The sequence below is a fragment of the Pinus tabuliformis genome, chromosome 1_1 (genome assembly GCF_031772625.1).
Source record: "Pinus tabuliformis cultivar Carrire ecotype Pingquan chromosome 1_1, CPIR1, whole genome shotgun sequence".
NCBI classification, from domain to species: Eukaryota; Viridiplantae; Streptophyta; class Pinopsida; order Pinales; family Pinaceae; genus Pinus; species Pinus tabuliformis.
In genome coordinates, this window is record NC_142297.1 from 853,662,203 (window position 1) to 853,674,790 (window position 12,588).

Sequence of the window (12,588 nt, forward strand, 5' to 3'; positions counted from 1 at the left end):
TTACACTTTCTTCAACAGGTTTTGCATATGATTTTGGGCATGATGGTTTTCTACTCATGGTATTTTGTAGGCCCGGTCAAGGGAACTAAAATTATGTTCTAATCCAGGTTAATGGATTGGGGTTTATGAATGTTTTGTAACATTGAAAAGGAACATAATGAAAAATCAATCTATTAGTCTCGATTTTGGGATCGAGGGGAAATATTTGTGTATTTGTTTTGTGTTTCTCGCCATTATATATTTTCTGTTTTTTAAGAATTCATTTGCAGGTAATTTTCGTACAGGGTTAAAACCTATAGGCCAAGGACTATGACACTAGCATTTGATTGTTTGATGATTTATGGTGGACTAGTTAAGCCCTAGTAGTGCTACGAGTGTGATTTGATAGTTGTAGGTGTTGTATTTTGGGCAGAATAGGACCTAAATGAATTGGCCTCAACCCTAGAGTTTTAGTCAATGAAAAAACATTGTATTTTGGGGATTGTACTGGGAGATAAAATGCCATCATCCCTAGTACATGAGCCCTATGAGTTTTCTTATTAATGGATTGATAATAAACAAATTTGGGCAATAAATATTGTGTACTACCATTGATCTAATTGCAGGTGTATATTCCATTGTGCAAATTGTTTGAAGTTATGGATTTTCAATGTGTTCTCGTTTTTTTCTAGCTAGATCATAGACGAGACTTGGGGTGCATGGATTTTTAACATGTAACACACCTAATCTCCTAGGTCACTTTAAATCAGTGAGGGTTATAACAATTTTCACTCTTTTTTTCATTCAATTTAAGCCCCATTTATAAGGGCACCATCATCTTCTGCTCGTCAAGAACTTTTCAATGATGTAAATTGTCTCAATTGGAACATGGGATACAAAGTTGTAGCTCTTGGAAGATTTGTATCATGGTCATGTCAACACATTCATACATCTGACACATGGTAGATGGCATGACACTCCAGATTCGTGTATCACTCTTGGTGTGGTTCCTAATTAGCGCCAAAGCCACCCAACCATGCCATGTCATCAACATGTTCATATCCAATTATTTTTGTGATTATTTAAAATAACCCTTTATCTATGTACTTTACCTTTTTCTTATAAAATTCCTTTCTCTATCTCTCTCACACACCATATATAATATATTTATTTATTTATTGTTATTAGATATGTAAACATATTAAGTCGCCAAAACCACCTAACCTGATCATGTCATCCACATGTTCATATCCATAATTATTTAAAATAACCCCTTATCTACGTACTTTTCTTTTACAATTTTCTTTTCTCTTACTTTCTTTCACACCATATAAAATAAATATATTTATTATTATTACGTATTACATATTAAATTGATTAATATATATAAATACATATATTTATCATTTTATATATAAATATATTAAATTAATTAATATATATTTTATATATAAAAAACGTTCAAATACAAATTAACTAGGTTTAATAATTTAAAATATGTACTTCGTGAGATTTGAAGTTTAAATCCATAAACAAAACTTTAATAATCAAATCCATATGCAAAAGTCCCCTGAAAATCAGGTATCACACTCATAATACCTACGTGGCCTGGCATTCGTCGTTCATTTGGACATGGATCGAAACCATTTTCATCATGACCCAAAAAATGCTTATCTATGGCATGTAGTGCAATGGAATCCTACCACAGTTTTCCCCAAACCACTAGTCTAATTCATCAATACCGTTCCCACGTAGCACCCAATTGGCCCACATGACTGGCTCACATCTACTTCCAATCCAAGTAGAAACGTGGCCAAAATTCTGGTTTTAATGGTGCACTCTGACCTCAGTATGGAGGCATCTCAGCCTTCCATCATAAGATATCTAAAAAGAATTGAGCAAATGAGAGTAGGTAGATGGCCTAATGTTATCTTCAATGAAGGAATGAGTGAAATAAAGAAAACATGGATGAAACAAAACTACATATGGATGCAAAAATGGAATATCTACCTCTATTTCTGTCCCACAAATAACAAGGAGCTAAAGGATTTTGTTATCGAGAAGTTTCGTAAAAATGTATGGGGAAAAGAGTTGGGTAGAAAGAAGTACTACATTGAGGAATTCAACCCTACGTTTGATCTACAACAAAAAGAGTTCACTGGAGTTAGCATTTCGTGGAGGGTGTTTTCCCTTAAGAAACAAATTTCTTGGCTGTGTAGAAATTGTGCTTAAGACATTACTTTTTATTGTTCATGTCACTTATTTGTATGATGTATCCTCAAATGAAGGGCCTAAAGGGCCTGACTTTTAACCCTTAACCCTTAATAGTTAGCTGATATGAAAGTCTCAGGATGCCATATGATGCTGAATATAAATGATGAGTGAAGAATGCTTTGAGAAGTTAGAGACAATTTGTTGTTCTTCATAGAAACTATTATCTGTAACTTAGAAGAAATGTAGAAGTAGTGACTTTAAATATAGGAGTGCTATTTTAAGGAATTTTAACTTCATTCACATAAGTAAACAAAGACCTACAACTTCGTTACCATACTTAAAGAAAGGAAGACACATGATGACACATAACAGAGAAATTACAAAATCATACCCAACAATGTGTGGAAAACTCCTGATTCTTTCATTAATCATCAGTTGATCAAAAATACAATAGCATAGTCTCCATGCTCTTCAAAATTCGAACCTTCTTTTTTATAATTTTGCCTCTTCTTATACATCATGAGACAGTTGGTAACTACCAAAACTGTCAAAACTGCTTAACTACCTTCTAACTGTCTAAAGTAAAAGTCATTACAGAATATTACATTGGAGGGTAAAAGACACCTCATTCTTCTCAAGAAAATAAGATAACAAGAAGTAACAAAAATCAGAGTATGATTGGTGATTGTTGTTCGCTATTCGAATCTGTGGCTTGAGTAGGTGGTCCTACTGATGCATCTTTGGTATGCCCTATCATCCATTATTCTGTGCGTGGACCTGTGGGTTATGGGCCCATGTATATATCAGAAGCGTTCTAATTGGCGGAATGACAAAGAAACCCGACCAATCACCGTCGGTCCTTCCTTAAATGCTTATGGTCGGAACCCAAAAGGAAATAAACCCCAGTTCATAACATATTAGGTCTGCCAAAAATGTTAACCCACGCACTCATTCGAGCGCGATTACTGTCTGATCATTCAATCAACGAACGGTCTCGATAGTCAAACCTCAACGAGGTTTTAAGCCCGTTGAATAAAATCTTATCGCGTCCATTTTTTGAATTAACGTTCGCGTTTGTTAGCACACGATATGCATCCGATCATCCATTCAACGGACGGTCCTATCCTTCGGAACCTTAAACTCCTTTAAATTATTTTCTCATGTCCGCTAGCTGAGGTAAATTTCTTGCAAGTTTCCATGCAATCACCGTGGATCTTCTTCCATCGGACAACTATGGTGTTTCCTACGCCATTCCTCTTCCATCGATATTATCCATCGATCTGGTCGATCTGACGGTTCCTGTTCTTTGTCGTTTTAATTCTTTCTACGTCGTCGATCTTCCATTTTAAACGATGCAACTTAATCTCCAATGTTCTTTCGCCCTCACTATCTCTTTACAATCCTTTAGGAAGTTGAGAAAAATCTTGCGTCCTCCACTATAGAAGATAGTTCTCAATCTTCTTTTGTCTCTTGTGAACCAATTGCGCTTGCTTCTAGCTCATCCCTCTGTTCATTCAAAAGGGAAATCTTGACCTCTACATGCTTGTTTGGCCATGGTGACTGTAGGTGACAATTTGCTTGTGACAATCACTGATGATAGTTGCCGGGACGGTTACTGACTCAGATTTGCTGCACTGGCTACAAGGTTTCTAGCATTGAACAAAAGACTAATGCGTCGGGGTACGGTGAATGAGATTGACGATAATGAATGAGGGTGGCGGATGACGTGGAGGACAGTGCAGGGCTGCGATTGAAATCAACACTGTTGTTGCTTCTACTCATTACCATTGGCGTATCAATGCACTCTATATAGTTAGTGTAGCAATCAACAAGCAAGGAGTTGATAGGTTGTTTTCCTGTACAGTTTTCAAGTGATAGCAATCAACAAGCAACGAGTCGATAGCTTAGTCCAAATTTACATTATCATGGATATCAAACCCTCAAATTTGTAACTCCACAGAGTCCAATTCTCGGCCAAACAGAACATGGCATAATTGACAGTGTAGGACTGCGATTGAAATCAACACTACTATTGCTTCTGCTCATTACCATTGGCATATCAATGCACTCTACATAGTCAGTGTAGCAATCACTACTATTGCTTTTGCTCATTACCATTGGCATATCAATGCACTCTACATAGTCAGTGTAGCAATCAAAAAGCAAGGAGTTGACAACCGTTTTCCTGTACAGTTTTCAAGTGAAGGTACATTTGGGTCCACTTTACATTGGTAGAGTGATTGCCCCAAATGAAATTAGAAACCTATTCATAAATTTACCTGTACAGTTTTCAAGTGAACGTACATTTGGATCCACTTTACATTGGTAGAGTGATTGCCCCAAATGAAATTAGAAACCTATTCATAAATTTATTTAGACTGAATTGTTTTCATTTATGCTCGAACAAGAGTAAGTTTGATTAAATTCCATTGAATTTTCCAAATTGTGAAGTAGGTTGCAGTGTACTTCAACCAAGTTGCTAGAAATTACTTCAACTTATTCTGACAAAAACTAGCTAAATATAATCTGGAAATATTGAACAATGGGAAATACACCTTATTATTTTTGCAATGACAACCGATATTAAAAAACTTGTACCATAATATAAGCCCACAATGCAAAAGTTGGAAGATGACAACCTTTTTAAATCTTAAGAAGGTTGAGTTCAACACTTCAAGCAGACAACATCAACTTGCTCCTTAACATATCTGCCAAACTGAATGGAGTTGTCTATATGAGAGAAAAAAAAGATACTGCTCTCACCTTCTAACAAAAATGACAAGAGGATGGAACTAGCCCATCGAAAGATGATTAATATGATGAATCTGACAAAAATCATGAAAAAAATGTTTCCACTTACATGAGGAAAAAGGAAGTCAAGTGTATTCGTTCTTTAAATCTGATGCTAAAGGGACTCTACAAAAGTAAATCACTACCAAAAAGGAATGACTTTGTGCAATACAATATCCTCAGTTGTTGCGAAGGCAAAAATATATTAAACTTTAAAGCACTAGTTGAAAGAAAGAGCACGGAATTTGAAGATTTTTGAAACTAAATTTTGTCTTTTTATTACCCAACAATGCATATTTATACTACAAAAGGATGACAAAAGTAAGATTTTTGAAACTAAATTTTGTCTTTTTATTACCCAACAATGCATATTTATAATACAAAAGGATGACAAAAGTAGGGACTGGAGATGAAATTTGATCATCAGGTATTGATCAATCTAGCCTTAAATAAATGGAACTTATTGAATACAGTTTTATTCACATAAGAAGCAATATGATAACTCAATGTAACAATAGTAGACAAAAGAATCTTTAGAGATGATCTTTAATTTTACTTATTCTTATTAAATGTTATCAATTATAAATTTGACAAAGTACTTTCATTCCAAAAAGTATTTGGGAAGTGTGGGGGAGTGGTTGTGAGGCATCTATGTTGGAACTTTTCTGTTAGCAAATTTGGTTGGGATTTGGTTCATGCCCGATTTGGATTTGGAAACTGAATGATCAACATATGGCTGAAATCCCTTGCTTTCAGGAGGGAAATGAATTTTGTTTTCGAATGATTTATGGTTTTGGAATCTACATCTTGACCAAAATTGAAAATTTTCTTATAGTTTATGACAGAGTAACTAATAGGTTACTCTGTCAAAACTTCATTCTTTCAGAAGAGCAATATAAGATGAACATTCTGCTGCAGGGACCTAGCTGGAGAGATTAGGTGTGGTCATTTGGTAAGGCTCTTTATTTTTATGATACCAGGAGGATTTATTGTCTGCGTTGCAAGAAGTTGCCCTTAGCCCCTACTTTGAATCCTAGATGGCCTTTGATGGATCCTGAAAAGAGATGAATTGAAAGATTGCATAGTGTGTGGACCCTCAAAATCTCCGTTAAGCTGAGAGTCTTTGGCTGGTTCATTATTTATCAAGGTTATCAACAAAGGTTCATCTAGCCAAAAGTGGATTCACAGATAACATGTGCTTAGTGTGTGGGAAGGAGGAGAACCTCAACCATATTATGTGGAACTCCAAATTTACGCTAGATTGTTGGCATTAAGTTCGATGGAACAAGAGGTGGTAGTGCGTATGAGTTATTTTCTGTAGGAGTAGTCACTGTGTCCAGACGCGTGCCAGGGGTATGCACAGACTCCGCAGACCGCAAGTTGGCTTGAAGGGAGCTCCAACTTCACACCTGGTAAGGGTGTAAGAGGAGAGAGATTGCCAATGAAAACGGCATGGCTGCCAATCATCAAACCCCCAAGTTTGATAGATTATGGTTGGAATTCCTGTTGCTCATATTAGAATCATAAGGAAAACCATTTGCCGCAAACCCATCCAATCTTGGAGGCTGAGCATATGGCAATCGCCGAGCAGTCTTGAAGCACGGTTCCCCTATGCTCCTTAATGGGGTGTCATCGACAAACTGACCAAAAGGGGAGATCCCTCCTCCTCCTACACCAAAGGGCATCATCCTCTCGCTATCCCGAATCCGCTTTGCACGCTGAATTGGGTTTACCATACGGTAACTCTGTGACAATCCCAATGCCTGATTCAGAATCAAACTCGTGGAAACCTCTATCAAGCCAGGAACGAAGTGTATGTCAATGCATGCTGGCTAGGTTTCAGGCTATCAAAGGTGACATTAGGAATCCCCAGTTTTGCAGAGCGAGACAGGAACTCATGATAATTATGACTATGATTATGCTTGGGATGTTGAAGCATCTGCACCGTTGATGGGCTGCTGATTTTGTTGATTGCTGCTAATTGCTTTAGAGGCAGATCGGGCGGGTAAAGAGGTAATCCCTGTCTCTGCCTTATCATGATCCGTGTTCCAGTGATTCTTAATTTCGTTATCAGTCCGCCCAGGCAGCTGAACCCAAAATTAAAAGCATAAGAATACATGACCCTAAATTTATTGATTTGATTTATTTTCAGCATTCAAAGGGAACCAAACACAGGTCATCCCAACATATATACCACTGGTAAAATGAGTCACAAAGTCATATATGGCCTCAACTAACAAATGGGTTTTCATCAGAGATCTTTTGTTTTAATCAGAAAGAAACGTAAAAGCAAACCAACAAAGGAAAAAGTAACAATAGGTACCACCTGAGCAGCCATGCGAGCCCATTTGTTTCCGAACTTGGCGACCTCGGGCAGTTCCTACTGCCATTTATTCAGAGAGTCGTTGTCCATGAGATCGTAAACCAGGAGCCTCTGGCGGGCATTGTTCTTCCCTCTCGGGCATTGTCCTTCCCTCTCCTTGAAGAGTTGCAGAGTGAGCGAGAGACCTATTCAGAATGCTTGAAATTGGAGTAAAATCAGAGGACGGAACGGGTGGTGAGGGTGAGTAAAATCAGAGGACGGAACAGGTAGTGAGGGTGCCAGGCTACGATACCTCTGCTGAATGTTTATATGAGATTCTGAGTTTTACTAGCAGCAATTCTGGCATTCTGGTGTCCAGCTCCACTAAAAATTTAAACATACTCTGGTTAAAATAGTGCGCACAGATGTATCCTTAAAATAGTGCGCACAGATGTCAAGTGAAAAGCAGAGAGATGGCCTAAAAATCTGTGCACAGATGTCAAACGCACATGAACAGCAGAGAGGTGGCCTAAAAATCTATGCACAGATGTCAAACGCACATGAACAGTGTAAACGGTCGAATTGATTAAAAAAAGGCCTATCGACCTAAATATCAATTACATCCACCGATTATGAACTTACCCGTATAAATATATCATCGATTTTTTAAATATAATAAATCTATGTATGTAAACATAAAATTATTTTAATAGTTTTCTTGCAATTTCTAAATTAAAAATAATTCAGTAAACAGCACGATGTATGCATGCGGCAGATCAGTTAACTTTCAAAATCGTTCGAACTCTCGATTAAAACTAGTGGGGTGAGAGAGGTTTCAACTTTCAACCTCGGGATTTCTCTAAGATTAGCTAGAGGAAGCGCTAACCAACTGCGCCACCACCCACATATGTCGGATATGGTACAATAAATTTATTGATAAACTTTTAGTTCGTTTATCTACGTTTTCCACCTTTCCCGATATATTAAATATGGACAGCTCATGGCCACCGAAATAATACAGAGGATGAGTATCGGGTAAAAATATTTTACTCTTTATTTTAGGTTTAAATGTTAATTTTTTTTGGATTTTATTGTGGGGGTTCGATTTTAGGTGGTTGTTGTCTACAGATGAGTACGTGTTGGGTTTACTTCAAAATTTATTATTTACGATCAACCTATCCATAAGTTTGGAACATTTTATAATCTTTAAATAAATAATAGGTTATTCAATTACATTTGTTGAGTTAAAGAATTTTCTAGTAACAGAAAATTGTATGTTTGTTTTCAAATAGATGTTGTTAAATTCACAGAGACCTTCCAAGTATTCCCTATGATTCATAGATGCTAAACCAGGTAGACCATTAGCATTGATTACAAGTATTCCCCATGATTCATAGATGGTAAACCAGGTAGACCATCAGCTTTGATTACAAGTATTCCCCATGATTCATAGATGGTAAACCAGGTAGACCATCAGCATTGATTACAGTGCATAACCCCAAAGGAATTGTAAGAGTTGAACTTGTGACATCCCATTTCTGAGAAGTTCAATGTCTAACTCCAAGGCCAATCAAGCCAACCCCAGGGCTCATAAATAAGATAATAAAAATATATATACTTTTCGTAATGAGGCGTGATACCTATCATCCAGCTCATAAAGGATATAGGTTGGTAACAATTGAAATAGACTTACAAATTAGCTAATTTAGAGAGTTTCATTGTGGGCAAAATCAAGAATCTCATTCTAGATTACGATTTAAGTTGGGAATCAAACCCTACTCAACTAATGAAAGGACTGAAATTTTCTAAACCCCTTTCCAGCACTAATTTAAATATGTAGACTATAGATTGGTACTACCCAGGCACTCCCTAGGTGACATTATTAAGCAACGCATCAATAGCTACAGAGTGATTGATACAGATGTGGATGATTCTTCTCCCTCCTATACTTTTTACATCTATACCTAATGACAAGTAATGGGCACTTCCACAGTATGTTGTAACTAGTGTATTTTTTAGCCTCGTCGACCTCTCTTTTGGTCACCCACTGCCATTAATAAAACTAGTCTTATCTTATCTTTTGTCGTCTGTTAATAAGAAATGGTACTGTAATATAAAAACAATACTAAATACCCAGGACTAACTCTCACCAATTTAGATCCTCATCTAGGTGAGCACTTAGTGTCTATACTTTCTTCGCCATTGATTTCGTTGTTAGACGATGGAATTAATATTCACCGTTTGATTCGAAGTGTTTGATTCATTATCCCTGGCCACGCATCACATCTGGCATCTGGCCGTGCATCGCAACTATCATCTGGAAAGTATGCATTGCACTTCGAATCCTCCTGTGCTCTCTATTCATTAAGCAAAACCCTCTTGCGCTCTCTGTTCATTAAGCAAAACGAGAAACTTCCAGGATGTGGATATCATGCCAGGGGGATCCATGAGCATCGTGAGAGAAAGCCTTACTGCTGCCATTGTCAAATTCAAGGCTGGAAGTATCGAGCCAGCCCATCACCATACCTTTGGGCATGATCTTATTGTTGTCAAATTCAAGAGATACTTTTTAGCATTAAAATACTTAATTAGCATTTTACACCATACGAAACTTTGAAAATAGCAAGTGACAACCAATACAACGAATGGCAGATCAGTTGTAAAAGCATTTTACTGGATGTGCATTAGAGTCAGAAACCTCATCTAATATACAATTTTTTCCTAAAGAGTCATTTGAGAACCATCATATTTATATAAATGAAGGAAATTATAAAAAATGATAACGATTTGTCACAAACGCAATTTTTGCAATAAGGAAGCACTATTGCTTTATGCCATGACGTAATGCTACTATTGGGCGTTTTTTCTTTGGATAGGTGCAAGAGACAAATGAACATGTAAGTATAGGAAATATATGAACAGTTTAAGCTATTTGAAAAATAGTGTATTTACGCATGAAACATATTCAACTAGAAATATGACGAGGAAAAATAAGAAATTCATTATATGTGAGAAGTAAAATGTTGGAGAATCTTCACCTTTGAGGTTTGAGAAATGGACATGGCAATATATCACAACTAGAAAAATCTTGTTCATTGATGCAGATCATTGTTACAATTAACAATATATATCATATGCCAAAGATAAAACACAAGAAATTAACCCACGAAGTCAATGCAAGTAGAAACATCATAATAGAACCAATAGAGGAAAAAACGAAATTGTTTCACAAGTTACAATCAAGTTAGGAAATTGAGATAAACATATGCAATTTGGAAAATGGAAAGAAACTTTGAACCTGCTCCAATTTAATGTATAATTTTAATTTTTGATTGACTAGCGATTGCAAAACAATACATGTCACAATACAATCAACTATAAAATTTAAATAGATGTTGTTAAATTCACAGAGACCTTCCAAGTATTCCCTATGATTCATAGATGCTAAACCAGGTAGACCATTAGCATTGATTACAAGTATTCCCCATGATTCATAGATGGTAAACCAGGTAGACCATCAGCTTTGATTACAAGTATTCCCCATGATTCATAGATGGTAAACCAGGTAGACCATCAGCATTGATTACAGTGCATAACCCCAAAGGAATTGTAAGAGTTGAACTTGTGACATCCCATTTCTGAGAAGTTCAATGTCTAACTCCAAGGCCAATCAAGCCAACCCCAGGGCTCATAAATAAGATAATAAAAATATATATACTTTTCGTAATGAGGCGTGATACCTATCATCCAGCTCATAAAGGATATAGGTTGGTAACAATTGAAATAGACTTACAAATTAGCTAATTTAGAGAGTTTCATTGTGGGCAAAATCAAGAATCTCATTCTAGATTACGATTTAAGTTGGGAATCAAACCCTACTCAACTAATGAAAGGACTGAAATTTTCTAAACCCCTTTCCAGCACTAATTTAAATATGTAGACTATAGATTGGTACTACCCAGGCACTCCCTAGGTGACATTATTAAGCAACGCATCAATAGCTACAGAGTGATTGATACAGATGTGGATGATTCTTCTCCCTCCTATACTTTTTACATCTATACCTAATGACAAGTAATGGGCACTTCCACAGTATGTTGTAACTAGTGTATTTTTTAGCCTCGTCGACCTCTCTTTTGGTCACCCACTGCCATTAATAAAACTAGTCTTATCTTATCTTTTGTCGTCTGTTAATAAGAAATGGTACTGTAATATAAAAACAATACTAAATACCCAGGACTAACTCTCACCAATTTAGATCCTCATCTAGGTGAGCACTTAGTGTCTATACTTTCTTCGCCATTGATTTCGTTGTTAGACGATGGAATTAATATTCACCGTTTGATTCGCAGTGTTTGATTCATTATCCCTGGCCACGCATCGCATCTGGCATCTGGCCGTGCATCGCAACTATCATCTGGAAAGTATGCATTGCACTTCGAATCCTCCTGTGCTCTCTATTCATTAAGCAAAACCCTCTTGCGCTCTCTGTTCATTAAGAAAAACGAGAAACTTCCAGGATGTGGATATCATGCCAGGGGGATCCATGAGCATCGTGAGAGAAAGCCTTACTGCTGCCATTGTCAAATTCAAGGCTGGAAGTATCGAGCCAGCCCATCACCATACCTTTGGGCATGATCTTATTGTTGTCAAATTCAAGAGATACTTTTTAGCATTAAAATACTTAATTAGCATTTTACACCATACAAAACTTTGAAAATAGCAAGTGACAACCAATACAACGAATGGCAGATCAGTTGTAAAAGCATTTTACTGGATGTGCATTAGAGTCAGAAATCTCATCTAATATACAATTTTTTCCTAAAGAGTCATTTGAGAACCATCATATTTATATAAATGAAGGAAATTATAAAAAATGATAACGATTTGTCACAAACGCAATTTTTGCAATAAGGAAGCACTATTGCTTTATGCCATGACGTAATGCTACTATTGGGCGTTTTTTCTTTGGATAGGTGCAAGAGACAAATGAACATGTAAGTATAGGAAATATATGAACAGTTTAAGCTATTTGAAAAATAGTGTATTTACGCATGAAACATATTCAACTAGAAATATGACGAGGAAAAATAAGAAATTCATTATATGTGAGAAGTAAAATGTTGGAGAATCTTCACCTTTGAGGTTTGAGAAATGGACATGGCAATATATCACAACTAGAAAAATCTTGTTCATTGATGCAGATCATTGTTACAATTAACAATATATATCATATGCCAAAGATAAAACACAAGAAATTAACCCACGAAGTCAATGCAAGTAGAAACATCATAATAGAACCA

At 36.4% G+C, this 12,588-nt stretch overlaps 1 protein-coding gene across 1 annotated transcript; it reads right to left on the reverse strand.

The window, feature by feature from the left end:
- Positions 1 to 6,519: 6,519 nt before the first annotated feature.
- LOC149216956 (transcription factor MYB36-like) lies at positions 6,520 to 7,669 on the reverse strand. The gene is made up of 2 exons (XM_089391294.1): positions 7,310 to 7,669; positions 6,520 to 7,070 (listed from the first exon to the last, which is right to left on the reverse strand). The coding sequence occupies exons 1-2, from the start codon at positions 7,319 to 7,321 to the stop codon at positions 6,900 to 6,902; spliced, it is 183 nt and encodes a 60-aa protein (XP_089247420.1). The 5' UTR covers positions 7,322 to 7,669; the 3' UTR covers positions 6,520 to 6,899.
- Between the last annotated feature and the right edge of the window lie 4,919 nt (positions 7,670 to 12,588).